Source organism: Lepidochelys kempii, chromosome 7 (genome assembly GCF_965140265.1).
Source record: "Lepidochelys kempii isolate rLepKem1 chromosome 7, rLepKem1.hap2, whole genome shotgun sequence".
Taxonomy (NCBI): domain Eukaryota; kingdom Metazoa; phylum Chordata; order Testudines; family Cheloniidae; genus Lepidochelys; species Lepidochelys kempii.
Window position 1 is genome coordinate 97,483,562 of NC_133262.1, and position 25,851 is coordinate 97,509,412.

General features: G+C 41.4%; 1 protein-coding gene across 3 annotated transcripts in view; it reads right to left on the bottom strand.

The window, feature by feature from the left end:
- INPP5A (inositol polyphosphate-5-phosphatase A) overlaps nucleotides 1-25,851 on the bottom strand; it is a 430,024-nt gene that overhangs the window by 90,873 nt on the left and 313,300 nt on the right. For all 3 annotated transcript variants that reach the window (XM_073353963.1, XM_073353965.1, XM_073353964.1), the window contains one exon: nucleotides 23,873-23,957. In XM_073353963.1, coding sequence (XP_073210064.1) covers nucleotides 23,873-23,957 — 85 coding nt within the window. The remainder of the gene's footprint in view (nucleotides 1-23,872; nucleotides 23,958-25,851) is intronic.

Below are 25,851 nucleotides of genomic sequence, written 5' to 3' on the forward strand. Positions count from 1 at the left end.
AAAGGGCTTCAAGCGTCCAAAAAGCGATCAATCACAATCACTGTCAGCTAGGTGATGAATGGCAGGTGTGGCAGCAGCCAGCTCTATCGCGGACTGTGAGGAGACAAGCGCTACTGGTACTGCTGTCACTCTTTGTCATCCAGTGCCAGCTGAGTCCCCCAGCTGCCAGTTGCTACCATGCAAGGCATAAAACATACACTTTGAACAATCACAGCAGCAGTGCTGAGCTTATAGACTGCATTATTAATTAGTTTAATGACGCTCAGCCCTATTAGAAAGCACAAGATAATTGTATTTAATTTGGCCCAAGTAGTGCCAAATTTGATCAAAGCATCATCTTTTCTGTTCTGCTCTGTAACTATGTTTGTATTAATTTGCATCTGAACTAGGAGGAGCTGCTCATTCCTGCTGGGAATAGAGCTCTTTTTATTTTTTAAACAGTGTCATCTTTCATATCATGATGCTGTGTGAGACCTCCGCCTGCTGATAACTGTGTAATCTTTTCCTGTAGCTACAAATTAAAAGCAGGTTTATGACCACATGCTACTAGACCCTCTAGGGCCCTGAAGCATGCAGCCCAAGAACAATTCATTCAGTCAGCTCTCCCCCATCCATGATGGAGGTAGAAACAATTGCATCATTTAATTTACTATTGCAACGAGGATATGGCTCATTGGCCCCTCGTTGTTTTGAAGATGGATTTAATTAACCTCCAATGAATCTTGCCAGTAAGCGTGGCAGCATCAGAAAGGAATTGGAGATGTCAAAAAATCAGCTGAAGAGAAGGGTAATCAGTGCTGCTGAACCCAGCACTATCGAGAGGACTTGTGATTAAAATCCTCAGCCCCAACAGGGGGCTAAGGGTTTTAGTGGGTTAATGCACTACTTCTTCACCCCCGGGGTATCTGGGTTCAAATTTGACTTAGATTACCAGCAAAAAGAACTGAAGTGGAATAATTCCTAATATCTATACATTTATTTAATGCAGAAGCCATTTGTCACCACTAAAAAATAAATAGTTGCAATAAATATACTGTTAAGTAAATATACAGTCCCTTAGGGAAAGACTCTGCATGCCTTTATAAGCCTTTACAATATGAAACTCATGACAATGTCTATGATAGTAATTTATAATGAACATTTAGCAGGTGCCTCAGATGGGCTGCTGTAATTTGCCTTCATTAATAAAACTGTCCTTATTAGACCTGAAGTTTTATGCATTTTAATTTAATAAAGCTTTATTACATTTTCATTTTACACATGATCTTGTTTCCAACAATGAGTCCTCAAGTTAATTGAGTTCATAACAAAAAGTTAAAGTCTTTATATGAGGCAAAGGTATTTACAATAACCCTATTTATTTGGTAATACAAAAACAGCCCAGAACCTAACACACATATTTTGTCTTCAGTGAAATGATTAAAAATTTATGAGTCATTAAGAAAAATGTTCCCCATGAAGTGAAGATTTATTTGAAGACTAAAAACAATAGCAATTTTTCTTTTGTAACGATAGCTTCATTGCACTTACCTGACAGGGGATGAAATTTCTTTTATAGTTTAAACACTGTCAAACATTGTGGTACAAAAAGCACACTGATAGGAGAACAAATGGAAGAGGAAACACTTCATTTTTATGAAAAGGTTAGAAGGAAGTGAAAATGGAACAAAATGACAAGTGTTGGGAGGAAGGAGCGCACAATAAGTGATTAGGGCACTTTTCCATAGCTTGTAGCACTTTCATAGAAGAACTTATCCTTAATTAATTAAGGACAGATAATAGGAGAGGACTAATTTTAGCCTGGTTGATCAGGCTACGTAGTCAAGCCTTCAGTAGTTTGCTGTTTCTGCAGGAAGAGGGACAACCTCTGAAAAGCTCAGTGCCACCATTAGTATCCAAGAGGCTGTGCATTATGTCCTTTTTTGAAATGTTATATGAATAAGAGCCAAGCATATTAAATTCTTTTTGTTTACAACAGTTAATTGTTCTGTCAACTTAGACAGTAAATACAACCACTATGTACTGACCTTGTTGCACAAATATGCAGCACCTGTATTAGGTCCCAAACAATTCAGAGCTGGGATTGCAGTGTTTTATTGGCACCTGTGCTGATCTCTTAAAAAGATGCCTAAATAAAGCTCCCAGTTTTAATTCATACTGAGAAAAAAACCAAAACCAACACACTTTACTTTTGAGGCAAAAATGGTATAAAATGTTTCTTAGCTGCTGCCAGTTTCCACTGCATCAGCTTCCACCATCACATTGATGCTCTACAATTCAACATTGCAGAGTGGTGAAAGGGGATAGTAGCATCAAACCAGCTGGGAAAAGCCTGGAAAAATGGTCTTCAAAACAATATACATATTTGACATCTACTGTGGTGTAAATGAATACCGAAAATGAAACTGCAAGTACAACAGAACGTACAAATGTACCCAAGCACTGAGTTTCAGGCAGTAACCATGTAAACATTTAGTGATTTAAATAAACACATGAGAACATAATCATCTAATTATAAACACAAATACTGAAGTACACTGCATAGGTACTTTATAACCTGAGTTATAAATAATTTTACATCAGCTGTTTTTGGCCTGATTTCTATTCATTGTTCTTAGCCACTTGCAAAAAATTCTGACTTTTATGTGTATTATCTCTTCTTAAAGGGCATAAAGAAGCATTGTCAAATTCAAGTGCTGTTAAAAGAAGAAAAAAAAGAGGGGTGGGTGTGGATGGGATATCCCACATCTTTCCTTTAGGACCCAATCACAGAGCTAGGATATGGGGAAAGAGTTAGGGATGTGGGGGAGACCCATACAGACATGGGAAACAGGGAAAGGAGGGACATAGGGGACTGGGAGAACATGATCATGGATGGGACAAATGGTCAAGAGGTACACAGAGGCACATAGATGGGGATTACAAAAAGAAAACAAAGAACAAATTGAGGGCACAGATAAGAGATGAGGAAAGATGACACAGGGAGACAGAATAATCTCCAAAATACCCTGACCCCACAAAAGATCAAGAGGGATTGATGGCCTATTTTTCAGAGGAGCTGAGTACTCACAACTTCCGCCAAAATAATTCTCACTATCATAACTCATCATCCCACAGTAGAGAGAAATATTTAGAGAGAATCCTCAAGGCCACCCTACTCATTTTATGAACAGATGGGCTGAAGCCAAGACTCTAGGTTGAAGCAACGCTGAATTGTGGGGAAGCTTGGATCTAGATCCAGATTATGATATAAACAAGTGGCACTAGCTCTAACTTTATATGTACCAGGATGTGTTTATTACACCTATTAGATTCAGACCTCAACTTAAACTGATTATTGAATACCAGAACAGGGTTTTCCTCCTCACAAGTATCATTTGGAAGATGACTATGAATTTCTTAATTTTTATTTCAACTAGCTCATCAGGCAAGTTTATAGTTCTATAACCTATATTTCTACATCCCAATTTTTTTTTTAAAAATGAAAGCACAACTATATTGCTTTCATGAAGATCTACTTGTGAATGGAATGTTTTATGGCCCTGCGATTTTGTGTTACAAAATCACAATTAGGAAAAGCACAAAAAATTCCTCTGTATTTGGGAATTGTGTACAGATTTTAATGTATTACTGAGAGATAACTATATAAAACTGCAGGATCCTACTGAATAGTGAAGTAGAAGGAACATTGCTCAGAACTCTATCCTACATGCAGTTAGATGATGGATGAGTTTGCTGGAACAGCCCTCAACTCAGCTGGTGCAGGGATCTTGCTCCCTCCACTAGAGTTCATAACTATCATTCTTCTATAGTGCTGACGGAGGAAAAGGAGCTAATTCATGACCATGCTGAGCTAGGCTCCAGGTCTGAGGTTATGGTTCCTGGCTGCGATTTGGGACCCTGATTCAGGCAGCTAATCAACTAAATTGACCACATATGCAAGGTCCAGCATTTCATGGTTTGACCAGCTATACAACAGAACCTCAGAGTTACGGACACCTCAGGCAGAGAGGTTGTTCATTATCTCTGAAATGTTCGTAAGTCTGAACAACGCGTTATGGGATGCTCCTCAGGGCAGACTGCTCGGAGTGGGAGCTCACAGTTCTGCAGTGGCTGCCAGTGAGTAAGGGTGGGGACAGGCAGCTGGTTCTAACTCCCTGGCTGCAAGGGTGATGAATGAGGCACCCTGGGGCACCACAGTGTCAGTGGGTGCACAATGTGAGCTGTGGCCCTTTAAAACGGAGCTGCTCCTCCAGAGCGCCGCGTGCAGGCAGGCTCCAGCTCCAGCAGCTAACACTCCAGGCCAGGCTTCAGTAACAGCTTGGGAAGTTTCTTTCCCAGGCTTTGAGCTTGCAAGCTTGTCCCCCTCCCAACCAGGACGGGGAAGAAGAGGGGAAAACAGCATTCATCAACTCGAATCTGTAAGTGGCTGCCCCGCACCCTGGCGAGTAGGGGGTGGGGATGGAGACAGGCAACCCAGATGTGCCTATCTTTAAGATGCAATACAGGCACAGTACAGTACAGTATTTGCTGGTTGGTTTGTTTGGTTGGTTTTGTTGTCTCCTCTGCTGCCTGATAGCTTACTTCCGGTTCCCCATGGTGTCCGGTTGACCAGTCAGTCCATAACTCTGGTGTTCGTATCTTTGGAGGTTCTACTGTAATATCCTTGATTAGCTGTGAAGGGGTGATCCAATTGCTGGGAAGCTTCTCTTCTGCTTCCTCTACCTAGGTCCCATCTTATTTTCCTGTTCCCCACTGCTGCCATGTATTAAGGCGCCTGTAGTCTGATCTATTCATCTCCATTCCTTAAGTCAGATTTCTGTTGCCTACCCACTTGTGGTTTGAAACTAGCACTTTATTTACTTACTCTGTACATCTTGAGGGAACTCTGGGATTTGAAGTGATTGGCTGCAGGGAGAGGAAGGAATTTCTACCTTACTTTGACCCTTCTCAGGCAGAGGATTTTTGGTCTCTTGAGTGAGCTTCTACTTTCCTTTGAAGCACACAGTCACAGTGCACTTGGATATTTATGACGCAGTTCGTGTGTTTTGATAGCAACTTTTGTTTTATCTATATCCTAAGCAGGCAGTGCTGGCTGATAAACCAGGATCCAAGTCAGCAGCTGGAGCAGTGACAGCTGTTCACATATTGAAGAACTTGAAGCTACTGTAACATTCAGGGGAAGGCCTCACCATTTTAAAAGAATGTAAATTTGTCTATTTGAGGGCCCCAATAGCATGCTGGCCTCAAAACTGCATTAGGAGGCTTAGCCTAGTGGTGGGACTGCCTCAGTGATCTCCAATCCTACTGCATGGGCAATGGATTTAAGCCCTGGTCTACACTAGGACTTTAGGTCGAATTTAGCAACGTTAAATCGATTTAAACCTGCACCCGTCCACACAGTGAAGCCCTTTATTTCGACTTAAAGGGCTCTTAAAATCGATTTCCTTACTCCACCCCTGACAAGTGGATTAGCGCTTAAATCGACGTTCCCAGCTCGAATTTGGGGTACTGTGGACACAATTCGATGGTATTGGCCTCCGGGAGCTATCCCAGAGTGCTCCATTCTGACCGCTCTGGACAGCACTCTCAACTCAGATGCACTGGCCAGGTAGACAGGAAAAGAACCGCGAACTTTTGAATCTCATTTCCTGTTTGGCCAGCGTGGCAAGCTGCAGGTGACCATGCAGAGCTCATCAGCACAGGTGACCATGATGGAGTCCCAGAATCGCAAAAGAGCTCCAGCATGGACCGAACGGGAGGTACGGGATCTGATCGCTGTTTGGGGAGAGGAATCCATGCTATCAGAACTCCGTTCCAGTTTTCGAAATGCCAAAACCTTTGTGAAAATCTCCCAGGGCATGAAGGACAGAGGCCATAACAGGGACCCGAAGCAGTGCCGCGTGAAACTGAAGGAGCTGAGGCAAGCCTACCAGAAAACCAGAGAGGTGAACAGCCGCTCTGGGTCAGAGCCCCAAACATGCCGCTTCTATGATGAGCTGCATGCCATTTTAGGGGGTTCAGCCACCACTACCCCAGCCGTGTTGTTTGACTCCTTCAATGGAGATGGAGGCAATATGGAAGCAGGTTTTGGGGACGAAGAAGATGATGAGGAGGAGGAGGTTGTAGATAGCTCACAGCAAGCAAGCGGAGAAACCGGTTTTCCCGACAGCCAGGAACTGTTTCTCACCCTAGACCTGGAGCCAGTACCCCCCGAACCCACCCAAGGCTGCCTCCTGGACCCAGCAGGCGGAGAAGGGACCTCTGGTGAGTGTACCTTTTAAAATGCTATACATGGTTTAAAAGCAAGCATGTGAAAGGATTACTTTGCCCTGGCATTTGCGGTTCTCCTAGATGTAGTCCTAAAGCCTTTGCAAAAGGTTTCTGGGGAGGGCAGCCTTATTTCGTCCTTCATGGTAGGACACTTTATCACTCCAGGCCAGTAACACATACTCGGGAATCACTGTAGAACAAAGCATTGCAGTGTATGTTTGCTGGCATTCAACCAAAATCCGTTCTTTCTCTCTCTGTGTTATCCTCAGGAGAGTGAGATATAATTCATGGTCACCTGGTTGAAATAGGGTGCTTTTCTTCAGGGACACTCAGTATAGCCCATTCCTGCTGGGCTGTTTGCCTGTGGCTGAACAGAAATGTTCCCCGCTGTTAGCCACAGGGAAGGGGGAAGGTTGAGGGGGTAGTCACGCGGTGGGAGGAGGCAAAATGCGACCTTGTAACGAAAGCACATGTGCTATGTATGTAATGTTAACAGCAAGGTTTACCCTGAAAGAGTGTAGCGACTGTTTTATAAAATGTGTCTTTTTAAATACCGCTGTCCCTTTTTCTTTCTCCACCAGCTGCATGTGTTTCAATGATCACAGGATCTTCTCCTTCCCAGAGGCTAGTGAAGCTTAGAAAGAAAAAAAAACGCACTCGCGATGAAATGTTCTCCGAGCTCATGCTGTCCTCCCACACTGACAGAGCACAGACGAATGCGTGGAGGCAAATAATGTCAGAGTGCAGGAAAGCACAAAATGACCGGGAGGAGAGATGGAGGGCTGAAGAGAGTAAGTGGTGGGCTGAAGAGAGTAAGTGGCGGGCTGAAGACAGGGCTGAAGCTCAAATGTGGCGGCAGCGTGATGAGAGGAGGCAGGATTCAATGCTGAGGCTGCTGCAGGACCAAACCAGAATGCTCCAGTGTATGGTTGAGCTGCAGCAAAGGCAGCTGGAGCACAGACTGCCACTGCTGCCCCTCTGTAACCAACCGCCCTCCTCCCCAAGTTCCATAGTCTCCACACCCAGACGCCCAAGAACGCGGTGGGGGGGCCTCCGGCCAACCAGCCACTCCACAACAGAGGATTGCCCAAAAAAAAGAAGGCTGTCATTCAATAAATTTTAAAGTTGTAAACTTTTGAAGTGCTGTGCTTAAAGTGCTGTGTGGCATTTTCCTTCCCTCCTCCACCACCCCTCCTGGGATACCTTGGTAGTCATCTCCCTATTTGTGTGATGAATGAATAACGAATGCATGACTGTGAAGCAGCAATGACTTTATTGCCTCTGCAAGCGGTGATTAAAGGGAGGAGGGGAGGGTGGTTAGCTTACAGGGAAGTAGAGTGAACCAAGGGGCGGGGGGTTTCATCAAGGAGAAACAAACAGAACTTTCACACTGTAGCCTGGCCAGTCATGAAACTGGTTTTCAAAGCTTCTCTGATGCGTACCGCGCCCTCCTGAGCTCTTCTAACCGCCCTGGTGTCTGGCTGCGCATAACCAGCAGCTAGGCGATTTGCCTCAACCTCCCACCCCGCCATAAACGTCTCCCCCTTTGGAGCACACAGCAAGCAGTAATAACAGTGGGAATATTGGTTTCGCTGAGGTCTAAGCGAGTCAGTAAACTGCGCCAGCGCGCCTTTAAACGTCCAAATGCACATTCTACCACCATTCTGCACTTGCTCAGCCTGTAGTTGAACAGCTCCTGACCACTGTCCAGGCTGCCTGTGTACGGCTTCATGAGCCATGGCATTAAGGGGTAGGCTGGGTCCCCAAGGATACATATAGGCATTTCAACATCCCCAACAGTTATTTTCTGGTCTGGGAAGAAAGTCCCTTCCTGCAGCTTTTGAAACAGACCAGAGTTCCTGAAGATGCGAGCGTCATGCACCTTTCCCGGCCATCCCACGTTGATGTTGGTGAAACGTCCCTTGTGATCCACCAGAGCTTGCAGCACTATCGAAAAGTACCCCTTGCGGTTTATGTACTCGCCGGCTTGGTGCTCTGGTGCCAAGATAGGGATATGGGTTCCGTCTATAGCCCCACCACAGTTAGGGAATCCCATTGCAGCAAAGCCATCCACTATGACCTGCACATTTCCCAGGGTCACTACCCTTGATATCAGCAGATCTTTGATTGCGTGAGCTACTTGCATCACAGCAGCCCCCACAGTAGATTTGCCCACTCCAAATTGATTCCCAACTGACCGGTAGCTGTCTGGCGTTGCAAGCTTCCACAGGGCTATCGCCACTCGCTTCTCAACTGTGAGGGCTGCTCTCATCCTGGTATTCATGCGCTTCAGGGCAGGGGAAAGCAAGTCACAAAGTTCCATGAAAGTGCCCTTACGCATGCGAAAGTTTCGCAGCCACTGGGAATCGTCCCAGACCTGCAACACTATGCAGTCCCACCAGTCTGTGCTTGTTTCCCGAGCCCAGAATCGGCGTTCCACAGCATGAACCTGCCCCATTAGCACCATGATGCATGCATTGGCAGGGCCCATGCTTTCAGAGAAATCTGTGTCCATGTCCTGATCACTCACGGGACCGCGCTGACGTCGCCTCCTCGCCCGGTATCGCGTTGCCATGTTCTGGTGCTGCATATACTGCTGGATAATGCGTGTGGTGGTTGATGTGCTCCTAATTGCCAAAATGAGCTCAGCGGCCTCCATGCTTGCCTTGGTATGGCGTCCGCACAGAAAAAAGGCGCGGAACGATTGTCTGCCGTTGCTCTGACGGAGGGAGGGGCGACTGACGACACGGCTTACAGGGTTGGCTTCAGGGAGCTAAAATCAACAAAGGGTGTGCCTGTACATCAAGGAGTATTTCAGGCAGGACTGCACGGAGGGTTCCAATAAGAAATGGTGCACCAAAGTTATCGTTGTTATTGGAACAAGGAGGTTAGCCTGGCCTCTGATTGATACATGGCTAGATTAACCTCGCTGCGCCTTCTCTGTGACTGACTGCAGTGTGATCTAGACAGGGGAGGAGGAAAATGAGTCCAAAACAAATCTGGTCTATTTCTTGTTCTGACCCACTCCATCTATCCTTTACATCTTTGGCTGGCAGCAGACAAAAAAGGCGCGAAATGATTGTCTGCCCTTGCTTTCACGGGGGGAGGGAGGGTGGGAACGGGGTCCTGACGATATGTACCCAGAACCACCCGCGACAATGTTTTAGCCCCATCAGGCATTGGGATATCAACCCAGAATTCCAATGGGCAGTGGAGACTGCGGGAACTGTGGGATAGCTACCCACAGTGCAACGCTCCGGAAGTCGACGCTTGCCTCGGTACTGTGGAAGCGCTCCGCCGAGTTAATGCACTTAATGCACTTAGAGCATTTTCTGTGGGGACACACACACTCGAATATATAAAACCGATTTCAAAAAAACCGACTTCTATAAATTCGACCTAATTTCGTAGTGTAGACATACCCTAAGACAGTACATAGGGTCCTGTAGTAGCACACATTTCCAACACATAGTCTCTTCCAATTGTGGAGGAACTTTGAGCCTTGCTGATTACCAGAATCAGGCTACAGGTTATTTTATAAATGCGGTGGGAAATTTAATCACTGAAATCGTATCTTTTTTTGTGATCTGGTTCTACGCAATAGTCCCAATTTCATGTTTTCTTTAGAAGTGTTTTTATATCATTTAATACTACTCTGAAATGCTTTTATAGGATCCCTTTAGCATGATCCCCATTTTATTCAAGAAGCAGCAGTATCGTAGTGGGTATTTTCCAGTATAAGCCACATTTTCTGTTGTACTGTAAATAAGAATATTGATGATCAAAAACTCCTATAATGCCATAATATTCCAAAATATATTAAAATAGATCACTTAATCTTTGTTGCTTTGGCAGACTGATATGATAACCTCCATTTGCAGATATACATTCAATTTGTAGTTATGGAAATTACTGAGTTGGATTGAATGATGTTATAGGACCACTTTAGGAATAAATTAACCTATGGAAATGATAGATTAGTTTCACTTGAGATGTGCTTTTGCACAAGAAAAATGTTTCCTAATTTTTGTATTAATCTATCAAATTGCCAGAGGAAAAGTAATACTGGACTAATGACTGAAAGAAATGGGATGCATGCAAGGTTTGTTTCTTAAACATTTAAAAAAACCCTGTATTAAACAGAGCAATGTTCTAAAGATATGGAAAAAATATTCAAAGACGTCTAAGTGCTTCAGAAATAATTTTGTGTTGTCTTTACTATTAACATAATGTAGATGATAGTCTTATTCTGCAACATGGGCTTTAGCAGCACTCTACCTCTAAAAGGTTACAGTCAGTAAAGAGGAGGGGGTAAGATGGGAGTTGAAGTTGTGTATTAAATGGATTTAGTTTAAATCCAAAGGGCACACAATAGGCACCCAGTGTCATGATGCTGACCTGGAAAGGGGAATAATCCTACAGCCTAGAGGACTTGGATAGGAAGGCAAGAGTGCTCTAGCACATTTTGCTTGAGGCCTCATGCCACAAAATGATATTTAAAATGGTTTACTCAAAAGCAAATTATCTGTAGATTTATGATTTATGTACACATTTATTTCACTTCTGCATTGTGAATACTGTGAGTGCAATTAAAAGTTATTAATTTCTACAGGTTGTCCATTCCAGAAATTTTAAGAGAAATGCTTGCTTACATTGTGACAGTAATAAGAATGCACTGTTCTTATATGCACTTAAACTTGTGTATTTTTAATATTATCTGCAAATAATACATAATTAAAAATGATGGAGTTTTATTTGTGCCTTTCATGAAAATGCTACATAGCTCTGGGACCTGGACTGCATAGGCAACAGAAGAACAGGCTTTCTCACGCTGCCAAGTGAACCCAGGTCTGTTCTGGGTGCCACATCTCCAAGGATGAGCAGGGAGAGGAGTACCATGCCCATGGGCTTGATCTCATCATGGAGACTGACAAAGGTTCCAATTCGTGCTAATTGTTAGGATGATAATGTGGGTCATTTGATCACTGGATCCTGGAAGATATCCAAGTTATTGCAAAGATGATACCAAATAGCTACCAAATAGTGTAGGTAATTGCAATTAAAACAAACACACCAAAACAAAAAACCCAGACAAACACCTCTACTGATTTGAGGAAAACTAGTGACCTAGAGGTGAAAAGCTCGAGGTCTTATTTTCATATAGGAAAGCCTGTTATTTTCTAAGGGATATTTGAATGGATAATTAGATATCTATGACTTGTGAAAAAGAGAAATGTCTATATAAAATGTGCCGGTAAGAAATAAGGAATAATGTAAAATATAATTGCAGCCTCTTCACTCCCTACTGACATAAAAGCAGAGCAGTACGTTGTGAGAAAGACAAGGGGAGGGGAGTTTTTCTGTATGTTCCTTCAGGACACAAAAATTTCCTGAGATTCCTCACACTTTCAAACTACCCTCCCCTCCCAAAGGCCCCTTAACATAATGACCCTTCTTCTGATATGGAAAATGCACACAGTTCCCTAGGAAGCCCCTCAATCAGTTAGATGGGACACTGGGGAGCCACACAAGGTGGGCCTGGCCACTCAAAATTTCAATGTGGTGTCTTTGAAGGCTCCCAAACTAAGGAGCTCAGACCACAAATATGGATTTCCCTGTGGGATCAGAACACTATATAGGGTTGCCAACTTTCGAATTGCACAAAACCGAACACCCTTGCCTTGCCCCCTGCCCCTACTGTGCCCTTTCTGAGAGGCCCGACCCACCCCCACTCACTCCATCCCTCCTCCCTCCATCGCTTGCTCTCCCGCACCCTCATCAGGCTGGGGCAGGGATGCTGGAAGGGGTGAGGGCTCCGGCTGGGGGTGTGGGCTCTGGGGTGGGGCCAGAAATGATGTTCAGGGTGCGGGAGGCGGTAAGGGCTCCTGGCTGGGGCAGGGGGGTTGGGCTCCATCTGGGGGTGTGGGCTCAAGGGTGGGGCTGGGGATAAGAGTTTGGGGTGTAGGAGGGGGCTCTGGGCTGGGGCCAAGGGGTTCAGAGTGCAGGAGGAGGCTCAGGGCTGGGGCAGGAGGTTGGGGTATGGGAGGGGGTGCGGGCTCTGGCTGGGGTTGTGGGCTTGGGGGTGGGGCCAGGAATGATGGATTTGGCGTGCAGGAGGGGGCTCAGGGCTGGGGTAGGAGGTTATGGTGTGGGAGGGGGTGTGTGGTGCGGGTTCCGGCTGGGTGACACTTTCCTCAGGTGGCTCCTGGTTGGCGGCGCAGCGGGGCTAAGGCAGGCTCCCTACCTGCCCTGACTCCATGGATCTCATGGAACTGGCCAGCATGTCCGACTCCTAGGAAGAGGGGCTAGAGGATGCCATGCACTGCCCTCGCCCACAGACGCCGCCCCCGCAGCTCCCATTGGCCGTGGTTCCCAGCCAATGGGAGCTGTGGAGCTGGCACTTGGGGATGGGGAAGTGCGTGGAGCCTCCCTGGCCCTAGGAGCCAGACATGCCGGCCACTTCTGGCAGCTACATGGAGCCAGGGCAGGCAAAGAACCTGCTTTAGCCCTGCTGCACCACCAACTGGACTTTTAACGGTCCGGTCAATGGTGCTGACCGCAGCCACCAGGGTCCCTTTGTGACCGGGCATTCTGGTCGAAAACCAGATGCCTCGCAACTCTAACACTATGCAAGGCTGTCCAGTGGGAGCTTTTATAGTATCATTTTTAGTTTCACTTTGTTTAGTTATTCAACTGAAAAGGAAAGTGCTCTAAAAATGCGACATCTTTAAAAGAAGCAGACCTAAGTTTATCCTTACTTTCCTGGGTTTTGGCTTGGCGTAAGAGAAAACAAGTTCTTTATTTATATTCTCTTCTGGATAGCTCAGTTGAAAGTGATTCCATTGCAACCACAAACTGGTCCTTCTGCTACGAAGATCACAGAAGATGTGTGGATAGAAAGTGAGATAGAAGTGCCTTTATGGTAGGAAACCCAGGTTTGTGAGATGAAAATGTTTCTAGTAGTAGCAAATTATCTATCTGGATTGCCACCCCTGGCTCCTGAATTTACAATCATGAGCAGAATGAGATGCCAGTATTGTCTGGAACTACCAATTTCTTAATTCAGAACTGGAGGACCACACTGTACCCAGACTGTCGTATCTAATGAAAATGATTTTATTATAATATCTACAATGTGTTATGAGTTAAACAGACAGATAAGATGCCAAGGTCTCTGCTTCCTTCCAATTAGATGATATAAAATCAAACAGAATGAATGTGTGGAAGAGGGGCAATCGAAAGCAATGTGATTTTGTGATTTTTGTATTCATTTTTCAAAACACTCTTTTTCAATAATTTAATTTAGTTAAACGTCCATGTATTTTCAAATGGTTTCTTTGCTGAAATCTAGCACAGAGACACCTGCCTATGAGATATAGCTGTATTAGAATGAAGTTTCAGTTTAAGCCCAGGGGCTTTTATTCTTCTTGTGCAGGGTTTTGAGATACAGCATTAAATCTATTGTAGTATGTAGCACTTGGAAACCACTAAGTTGTTCATTTGAGTCACTATTTTCATAAATTTTAATGTATGATGCAGACATCTTACCCATCCTCTGATGTTCAATTTACTATAACTTCTACTTTGTTACTGCTGGGTGTAGTGCAAAATGAAAGTAATAATGTTTCTTGGGACAAGCGGACGGCAGAGATCACATCTAGGAAAAAAAATTGTGGATACAAAAGTTTATCCTAATGGTCTTTTCTTTGGATGAGGAGAACTTTATTTCTTATAAAAGCTTTTTTTATACATTAGATTAATAGCAGTACTAAGGAATGTTGGGGCTGGGAAGAAGCAATATAGGTACCATTCTTGTTTCTACCGCAAATATAAGGAACTTTTAGAGAATCAGGTATCAGAGGGTCTCACTCAGAGAGGGTAAGTTTATATCCTAAAGCAGACAAAATACACTTACTATACTAACTCAGGTTATATCACCAAAGGAGGACACCCAGGACTGGAAAGATATACTGGTAGGCTGCTGTAGGCTTCCTGGTCTGTCTCCCCTGCCCACAAAGGACTCACATGCTCAAGTCTCTTTTGGGGCACAGTTTTATTCTTCAAACTTAGATAAAACATTCAAACAAAAAGCGGTTCTGCCCGCACCATGGGCTACAGCTCACAGAGGCTTTTCCCCTTGCCTTTCTGAATCCTGAAAGGAAGACACATCCTTCACTTCGACCCCCTACTCCAGGGGCAACTGCAAGAACCTATCTCCCTCCTGCAGCTCCCTTCCAACTAGCTCACTCCGTCCTTTATCGAAAACCTGACCTCTATCTAGCTGGGTCTGATATCAAACAAGGGTGGCTGGCCCTAGGCCCCCGGCCTGTAAAGGGGCAGACCACCTTGTTACAACCTCTTTGTTGGATAGTTTTTTTTTAGTTATGAAAGAACCTCTGATATCCCGAGAGATTTAATATAGCCAGCTACAGTGTACTGCTGCCCAATGAAGGTGACAATATTCCCAGATCGAGGCCTATATTATAGAAAAGTGTTCCAACTTTTGCTTGCTCCTGTGAAAGGAATGCGCTGACTAAACAAATAAGGCAACATGCCAACTTCGCTCACCTAATTAGAAGTAACAGGAGATCGTAAGGTAGCCTATTTTTACCACTGATCCACTAAAGGGAACAATGAGCATTCATTAGACAATCATGTTCCTGGAGTGTCTGCAGGAAAGAAGGAGATGTTGCAGTTCCTGGCTGGTATGCTACTGCAAAACAAGGAAAGTGGTCTAGCTTGTGGCTTGAATAATTTGAGGCTAAAAAAAAGTAAGAGAGGCAATGTATCTTCTAGAGGCAAGACTGAAACTACTGCCCTGAAGATAACTCAAAAGAATGCACTGTGTCTCCATCTGCAGGACCAGGAGTTAATCTGAGGGTACACACTATGGTGGCGGATCATGCAGAAAGTGTGATTAGCAATTCCATAGAGAAGAACACTGCCCACTTTATGGAAAGCTCCCTGTTTCCTGCTTCAGTGCTTGAAGAACTATAGATGAAAAGCCAAACCCCTGGGGGTGAAAACCCTCCCCCATGCCAGGCAAATCAATCAAGAACATCTGCTCTAACAAACAGAGGGGAAAGGGCATTTCGGCATGTTAAAAGCACAAAATGACAGCTAGCACTGGACACCAGTGTGTAGGCAGCCTTACAAATTTACAGACAGAGGTCATGACCTTTTCCCTAACACTTCCATATATCCTTATGAATTAGGGGGGCAAAGAAAGATTTATGGGATCAATTCTACTCCCAAATTTACCGCAGTGAAGTATCTTTGAAAGTGATGGAACACATTAGACACTGGTTAGTTGTTTTAATTAACAAAATATGTATAGAAGCATGCCAAATTCTGAGATTAAAATGACATCTGATCTGTCACAGTGTAAAACCCTGTGTGGTCTACAACAGTCACAGCAGGAAGAAGGTAGTAAGCTGCTTGCTCTCAGTGATTGACAGAAGAGAATTCACTTACGGTGACCAGTGAGATGTTCTATTTCATTCATTCATATTAACTTCATTTATTTTTGTTACATGTGCAAAATTAGAGAACGTACACTTTCATGATCAAATCCCTCACGTGCCTCCCCTCTAAACTTTACTTACTAAGTTTTGTTCATTTCTTAGCCCTAAAATGTCATGCTTTAAAATTTCATCATCCTTATTTTAATGTATTATTCAATTAATGGTCATCCAGTTCCCATTTAGTCCCTGAACCTACAAACACTTACGCATAGGTTTAACTTTAAACACAGGACTAGTCTTGCTGACTACTCAGGTGCCTATTAAGTGTTTCAAGGACTGGGGCTTTAATATGGACTCTTAAAACTGTTCTAACATTCTAGCACAGGTTTCATTTTCAAGCTACATGATACCTTCAGTTACTGCAGATTTTTTCAGAGTCAAACCCCATTGCTATTAAGTCTTACAAGGCAATTTGCATTTTGTCTCAAAGGAAATACATTATTATCCTCATTTGTAATAACACATTGCAATAAATTCACAATTCACGTTTTTGATAAGTACAGAGATGGAGCATTACACTATGCAGATGTGTTATTAACTTCCATCACCATGGTAACAGCAGAACATCAGAAAAAATGACCAAAAAAAGCCACTGTTTACATCGAGTATCTGTATCCACAAAAACAAGAAGGAGTCCGGTGGCACCTTAAAGACTGACAGATTTATTTGGGCATAAGCTTTTGTGGGTAAAAGTGCATCTGAAGAAGTGATTTTTTACCCACGAAAGCTTATGCCCAAATAAATCTGTTAGGCTTTAAGGTGCCACCGGACTTCTTGTTGTTACTGTTTATACCAGTGGCTTTCAGCCTTTTTTCTATTGTGGACCCCTAAAATATTTCAAATGGAGATGCGGACCTTTCAAAAATCAGCCTATTAAGCAAGCTTTGCAACTCTATTATCAATAAATACTACGTTGGCCAAATTTATAAATGGAGGATGAGTTAAATATAATTGATTGTCATAAAAACATTATTGAATTAGACATCAGATTTTAAAGTGAACAAAACTTGAGCAGATCTAAATATAACATATTCATTACACATGAGACTTTGTCTTGTACCTATTTTATTAATCAGTACACATTCTACTTTCCCGCCTCTCTGTTGGGAACACTTTTAGGAAAAAAAGAAAGAAGACTCTTAGACAATTTTCAGTAAAAGAGAGTGCTATGTCAGCAAAATATTTTTAAAACGTTCACAAAATGTTTTCTTAAAAAAAGTATTCTTTCAAAAGCGCAGCTGTAAGACATTTACATTTAAAAGGTACAATATACTCATATTGTACAAAAGAATGGAGTCTGGTGGTCTCAGTCTAAAACAGTGTCATCACTAGTAAAAACAACAAGATATATCTGAAGAAGTGGTTTTTTACCCACGAAAGCTTATGCTCAAATGCATCTGTTAGTCTTTAAGGTGCCACCGGACTCCTTTCTGTTTTTGTGGATACAGATTAACATGGCTACCCCCGACACTTATCACGAGTAAAAAGGATGTAGTTATTTTATTGTAAAAGACATGTTGATATAGAAGACACATCTTTTTACAGCCTAATACTAAACTCTTAGTAATCCTTCTGAACAAGGGCTAACTTCACTTACATGAATAGTTCTATGAGTGAAGCTACCCTACAACATGATGATTTGCAGGATTGGGCCCTTAAGTTCCTAGTGTCCTTACCAGAAAACCACCAAAGCAAGTCAGCACATCTAGCAGTCTCTAATAAGGAGATACACAAGACTATCCATGCATGTGGGTGTTGCAGGTCAGTTTGTGGTGCATTGGCTGACACGTGAGTGGAAACTTACACTGTGTTGGCTATCAATCTGTCACTGTCATGACAGCTAAAAATTCACCAACGGTTAAATAAAAAGGCATATTCAGGATCAGATGACAAAAACCAGAAATAATGCAATTTGTAAGCTATATATTACCATTAGAATACTCTCTAGTTCCTTCTCTCATATCATTCCTATAATATTATATGATGTACTTTCCATTATATGGTTATAGGGAATTCTATTTTAATTAATTCTACTATTTTAAGCCCAGAACTGACATAAACAAGGAAAGTCACGATGCCGTTTAGAGCAAACACAGCTGGAACAGCTATGATTAAAAGAATAATGAGCTAAAATCTACGTCTACTTTATCTGAACTGTGACAAAGTAGATACCAATTAACAGTAGTCTAGTGGATCCAGCAATTGATTAGGTGTGCAGGGTAACAAAGCAATGAAGTGATGTTTATTCTTTAGTGGGTTAATGTAGTTAGCGAGAGTGGTGATTTACCAAGGCTTCAGCTAAAAGACAAACTCTTGTGGCTTATTGCCACAGCAACATAGTGCCACGATAACTAAAGATCTGGTAGTGCTTACATTTTAAATTCTTGTTTTACGAAGATTTGTAACTCAAAGTGTCAGTGTAATCCAAATGAAAAAGGTTGTGCACGAGCATATCTTGTATATTTCCCTCATAATCATGGGGGCCTTCCATTTTGGACTCACTCGTATTGAGCCAACTCATTTGAGTGTTATCTCCCTTTTATTGTAACTTAAGTATTTCAAATACCAGTTTATGAAACAAACATTTTTGCTAATGAAGTGGCTCTCACATCCTTTTGGTCAAATCATAGCTTTGCCATGAGCATTGTGCAAGGGGCTGCACGTTGTTGCCTATAACATGTCCCCCTGCAGGCTGAAGAGGCAGCGCACACTCCCCCAACCAATTCCACAAAGACAGCTCCCTCCCACTCTCTGCAATTAATGTTGGGTACCCAGTGCCAGGGCATCTTACACCTTCAACTCCCTGTGCGGGTGCACAGGATTGGCTACAATCTCAGAGGTAGCACATACGCACAAATGTCATGTATGTATGTGCTTTAGAAAATAATAGTCTATGATTTCAGATGCTCTGTCTTTTTTGTTCCACTTTGGTCAAACAAAACTAGGTTTCACAATTGGAATCTTGCAGTTAGCTTCCCTCCGTATTAAAAAAAGCCATTGAAAAGTTTAGTAGATGACATGCCTAAACAGCAGCTGTTTTTCTAAAATTATCTTTACTGTGCATCACGGTGCTAAACTACAGATTATACTCGTACTATAATTGAAGTCTATTGTAAAACAATTGCACTTTTCCAGTATTTGCTATGTTTGCTATGATACTGAGATCCTATTTCTTTTTTGCCAGTTTATCCCTATAGATGACACACTGGTTCATGCACACAGGGATCTCAGACTCACCAGAAGCTTAGCCCTGTTTTATTGATCCCCCCTGGTTTACTTCAAACAACAGTAAAGCAGAATTTCCTAGCAAAGAAATCAATAAAGCTTTAGATTAAGGTTCCCATAAAACATTTAATGGATTATATACTAATGATTTATTGTATAGTAATTATAAATTAATAGGAGCAACATTTTGGCATCTGATTTAGCACACTGTACTTAGGTATAGGGAGTCCTGAAGTAGCCTTCCTCTCTCCTCTTTCAATGGCTCTGTTGAGAAAGATTTTAGAAATATACAACATTCTGCTGCTGTTTGGATATTATATCCTATAGCTCAACAAATGGCATCTGTTGCTTGTAGCATCTTATAGTAACTAAGTGCTTGGCAGTTGCTGTCTCATGAGGTGTGGGAAAAGGTCAGTAGAAAAAGCAGAGATAAATTTACTAACATACACAAGGATAACAGTACCCTGGATTAACCCTTAGAACACTAGCATTTTACAGACTTCCAGACAATCAAATTAATGCTTAAGATCTTTGCATGTGCATATATCCAAAACACCCAAAGGACACCAGCCTGTTACTTGAAAGGTTCAAGTCTAGATTACATCCTGCTCCCTTTAGATACCAAATCACAAATTCAACCTGCCATACATTTACAATATTTTGTCAAATCTGACTGCATTAACATTGAGTATTGGTTGGGAATCACAATTACTCAGTTTCTGTTCCCTGCTCTGCCATGATTTGGTGTGTGACCAAGACCAACTCATTTCACTTCCCCTTGACTTCAGTGTGATTTAGGGGCTACTGCAGGAAAGGGCTGTTATATTTAGAAGTCAGTTTGTAAAGTGATTGGGGATCTTTGAGCATGATAAACACTACACAAGCTCAAGTAATTAAGGTTCTATTTTGGAATCATTTTAATTACAAGTTACTAATAACTAAACACTTTCAGTTTACACCCCTATCCTCTAAGAACCTACACCATATCACAAAATCTTTCCCAATCAGAATCCTGTATACCTGTTATCAGTTCATAAACAACCTCTCTGTGTCAAGATGGTGTTACAGACATTTTGCCAGCACCATGTCTGGCAAAATGTCTGTAACATTTTGCCAGTTGTTCTATGAAGTGATTTGCACAAGACATAGCCAGTTCTTAAATCTTGTAAATCCTATGGACATACCAGTACATATCACATATTCAGCTCAAAAGTCTACAGTGTTAAGGTTGTGATTTGAATTGGACATATGTAAAGAAATTCAGAGCTAAAATTTTCAAAGCAACTTTGACTATAGTTCCTTGTGCATGCATATGCACTGTTTCAAAAGCATCTTTCATTACATGATCATACAGCACAGGGCAATGTGGCATACTAGTTGTCTAATAAAGCAATAAACAGAAAACAATGCAATTTTTCCAAAAGAGCTCTTCCACAAAGAAAGTATAAAAAAGTTTGATTCATGTTTAAACTGCACCTTTTCTATAACCTTAGGTGCACATATGTAGCAAACATTAATGTTTGTAAAGCACTTTGAAGATGAAAAGTGCTATGCCGGTACTAAAGATGGTTATTCTTAACATTTTTATTACTGCATATTTGTTGTATGATTCAAATATTGTTCCCCATTACTAGTGTCATTACTTCTTTTGTTAGAAGTGAATCTCTTTAAAAGATTTTGAACTGAAAAACCAAGATTTGCCTGTCCACAGTAATTAATGGAAAAATCAAGCATAAAGGTGATTTAATCAATGAAATAAACCAAAATGATACATAAGATTATAATTGTACCTGCCACTCTAGCTTCACTTTTTGGGTTTATGATGTCACCAGGAGGCCTGCCTAAATTTAGACTCTTGTTATTTTTAGGAGGTTGACCATTACTCTTCATTTAATATGAACTTAGCACTTTTATAGCATTTAACATTTTGAAATGCTTTACAAACATTATATTATCAGCTAGGATGATGATCAATTACACTTCATATCCATTTAGTGCCATTCTACCAAAGACTCCGAGGGCCAGGATTTTACCCTAGCAGTCCTGACTACCAGTTCTGTACTCTAATGCTAAATAATAATTCCCTCTTTTGAGATCTGATATTTGAAAAAGACACTTTACAGGAAGAAGGTGTAGATGATAGAATATCCTAGCAAGGTCATTTGTGGAACTTCCATCTCTGTAGATATTCAAAAAGAGGATAGATAGGAACACAATATTCCGCAAGGATAATCCCATACATGACAGATGCTGGGGCAATAGAAGGGCAGCAGGTAGATTTGACAGTCTGCTAGATCTTTTCCATTTCTAATAGCTAGGCCTGACTCTTGAACCTGGGTTTCTCAGACTGACACAGAAATACATTTTTAAAGGAAAAAAATTCCAATTCCACTTTAGTTAAAAAGGAAGAGAAAACTTCAGCCTTTTTTCTAATGACTTCTTTAAAGAGTGGATTTTGATAAGTTTTCATATCTTGTAAGTAGAAGACACCATATAAAGAAATATAATACTTGTACCTAATATACACATGCATACTTCCGAAAAAATTGTGAGCTATTTGTAATATTTCTAATTGAATCCAAATGTAGTTACGTTAATTAAAACCTTAATAAAAATCAGCAAATTAAGAAAGTATTCATTATGGGCTCAATCCTGATTGATTACATTGACAACAGTAGAAGCTGAGGGTACTCAGCACCTCACAGGATAAAGTCCTATATACAGTACTGCTGAAGATTGATTGACAGATGTTTTCTCATATACAAGTGCTCTCAGTTACATTAGTGTACCCCGAGCAAAGTACAAAAATAGCATAGACTACTCCCAAATAGATGATTCTATAGCCTACTTCTTCTTTCTGTAAATATGGAAGTTACTGGGGTAGTACCAATATAACAGACAAAGATGGGATCCTTAACATAGACAATACGAAATTGCATATTCTGAATCAGTCCTTCCATTTCACTCCAATTACACTTTAATTAAAACATTTAACTACAGTTAAAAATGATTGCAGTGAATAAAAAGATGAAGGTTTATCTAAACTCCACCTCTCTATACTGTGCTGCCATGTGACACACCCCGATTTTTCATCAGAGTAGGGATTAATCACATGAGGAATGGGAATGCATTGCATCTCTAGGCAAAGGTACCTTGACTTTGAGCATAGAGACACAGTACTTCCTGCTGCTTAAACCACAAAGTATCAACCTTTGGGTGTGAACAGCAGTTCACAACCAGGGGTCCGAGACCCCTGGGGGGCCGTGAGCAGGTTTTAGGGTGTTCTCCAAGATGGTATTAGACTCATTGGGGCCCAGGCAGAAAGCCAAAGCCACGCTCTCACTGTGTCCAGCCACCCGGGACTAAAGCTGAAGCCTCAGCAGCTTAGCTTCGCAGGGCCCCCTGCGGCGTGGGGCCCCATGCAGTTGCCCTGCTTGCTACCCCCTAATGCAAGCCCTGGCTTTTATATGCAGAAAACAATTGTTGTGGCACAGGTGGATCATGGAGTTTTTATAGCATGTCAGAGGGAGGGTCTCAGAAAGAAAAATGTTGAGAACCCCTGGGTTAGAAGATGCATACTTGCCCTCAAGGATGCCAAAGGAACACTAAAATACCTTTGAGACTTAAAGAGGGTAAACAGGAGAATAAAGTAGTTGTTAAACCTGAGACTACTGCTAAAGCTCAGATCCAGGTAAATCAAGGTAATCTCGACTTGTGAAAAAGGTTTATTGTATTCTCATTGATTTTCAGATACATCTTCTGTTCATATTTCCATGTTGAGATGCTCATATCACAGAAGTTTGCAAAAATGTCATCTATTAATATTGTCACAGAGTTTGTGGGTTTTGTGGAATTCTGTCATAGAAGTTTATGAAATATCTCTAGCATTATATCATTTTCCTCATTAGTTACACATGCAAAACAACATGTATTTAGCTTAAAAAATAAAGCCAAATAGGAATTAGTCTTTATGAGATATACCAATAAGAACAGACACAAGCTTAAAATGAAATTTTGGCCTCATGCACAAAGCCCAGCTGAAAGTGCTTTGCACAAATGACCAAAGCAGCAGTTTAGGGAACAGAAACCTCCCTCTCCATCCTGCAGCCCTGGGACTTTGGTCAAAATATGAGGCCCACTGATCACACTTGCAATTCCCCCTAGGGAATTGCTGTCCAGTAAAGAAGACAATCACAGAGCAATAGTCTTCAGTGCAGTCCCTCTGCATGTGCTCTTTAAAGTATGCTCCCCCACACAATAGAAATGTAGTGTTTCAGCTGCATTTGGGGCCTTGCCCCAATGTAAGTGGAATTGCCAAGATCTGGCCCATAGTGATTATAGTAAATTCATCATGTTTGAGGTCCATTTTAAAACTCACTGAACTGAGAGAATCACTGGCTGGCAAATGAACATTCTACAAGTAGCAAACGAGTCCTCTTGATCCTCAGAAATGCGAATCCTAGCACTATAGCTTCCTGAACCTTCATTGCCTTTTTGGACAAAAACGACCAGTTTTTTTCACAATAATGGCATAAATAACAACCTTGCTGTTCCAACGGGTTTGATTATCATAATACAATTGTATTCTTGGGAGACTGAAAACGTTTAGTACCTCTTGCTATCTCAGTGGTGTTATTTTATTATTTAATCAAATTCTTTCAATAATAATTTTGAGTTACCTGTTAGATGTTCATGTTGAAAGCCCCTAAAAGTATTCCTTGGCAAGTTTGATGTCAACATTAAGATTGCTTTGTTAAGTTATTTTCTGTTTTTCTCTCCAAAGGGAAACAAATTTTAGAAATGAAAACCCTTAGATAGCGCCAAGAGATGAAGAAAGGAGTAAGTCCTACCTCTACTACTGATTTGGAATCCAGTCGAAAGTTGAAATCTCCAAACACAAAATATGAAACCTTCTCAAACCGCTGATCTCTAATTCTGAAAAGGCAGACAAAAATACATTAACTGCTGTCTATGCAGCTTTCTATGTAAAAACAAAAAAGTCCTTTACAAAAAAAATCCCTGGAATTGTAATTGCAAAATGTTAAAATATATTGTAATAAAAGCTATATATTCACAATCACATTTCGCTTTTAAGTACAGCGTTAGCAAAATTATTTGTGAACAGTCAACAACAGCATTAATTTATTTGGAATAAAACTTCACTATATATTAACAGCTTGTTTGGTCTGTACTGTTATAAGCATGCAGATGATATGTAGTTCTGTTTCTTTTTCCTCATATCCATATGCGTATGGTTTATTTGCTTTCCCTGGTTAAAACAGGGGCTTCTATGTGAGTAACCTGGCTGCAGTTCAGTCCAGACAAGTGAAGAGGTGCTCAGAAGCCAGGGAAAGCATCCTGAGGAGATGGTAGAAATAGTGACTAACTCCAGTGGGAGCTGTGGGTGCTCAGCACCTCTGAAAATCAGCTCCTAAGTGTCTCAGGGTGAACACTCAAAAATTGTGACATCCAAAATTAATGGACACGTTTGAAAATACCTGCCTCAAACTCTCTGTTGCTTCAGTTTGACATCTGTAAAATAGAGGTCCATAATGTTTCCCCATATTTATTCAGCACCTTGAGATCTATGGATGAAAAGTGCTACAGAGGTGCTAAGTATTATTTGTTACTATTTGGCCTGATATTGATCTATGAAGTCCTATGTAGCCAAGGTTATGGCTGACTGAAAAACCTCCTCTCTGTGTACCATTATCACATTTGAGACATATGAGCTAAAAATCCTTAGAATTGCTTATCTGCAGGAAGATGTTCTCATTGGAAGGCTTTGGATTCTGGAATTGGCTATCACCAAGACAGATGACATTCAGGATATGGTGTAAAGCTTACATCTTTTCTCAGGCTTTTGATCAGAGTTGGGAGCTGAGTGAGGGGTGGCTGTTTATTTACTTTTTTCAGTGATTTTTTAAAAACTTAGGTCAGTGTTTATTATTTAATAATTTTAAAAATTGTACAGGCTTCTAGAGATGTTGGTATTGGCCAAATCTTTCAAAGTGGAATAAAATCAAGTAAATCGGTCATTGAATCAGCATCTCATTTTGGGAACAGAGACCAACTAATCAATCTCCTATTATCAACTGCTGAAGACATGAAGTAATTGACCAGAATATTATGACTATAATTAGAAAAAAAATCACTGGACAAAAAGCACAAAATACTTTTATACCATATTAGGCGCACAGTGCACAACAAAGAACCAATAAATCTAAGGCACTACATAAATGTACTCTGGAAGTAAATAAATAACATAAGCATGATGATGACAGAAATCCCAACTGAGCTGGAGGTAAGGGCCCACATGGATAGTTAAAGAATTATAAAGAAACCTACAGTAAGTGGCCTTCTGGAGCTATAATGCCTAGATAGGAGACATTTGTTTAAAATGGCTTTAAAGTTTTAATAAATTACCCCCATTTGGACATTTCAAAGCTATAAAGTAAGAAAACACCTGGGTCTTTAAATGAGATACTGCTTTGCTTGTAAAGTATCCCTCCACATTTTTACCCAATGGCAATCTATTACATAAACAATATTATTTCACTGAAAAACTCATGCACACCGAACCTATGACAGTGATTATTTGAAGCAAATTCTCCTGCAAAGAGCTATCCTTTTCTGCTAAGAAAATTTCAAAACCCTCCATTCAATTGACAAATTATTGCAGGTACTATTAATAAATACTATCCACTGTCAGCTGCAACCAACCATTAAGAAAAGCCTGTCAGTTTTGACCTATACATAACATTAGTTTGATTAGTCCCCTCATGGACTATGAGGAAAATGAGAACTTAAAAGTTAAACCATTTACATT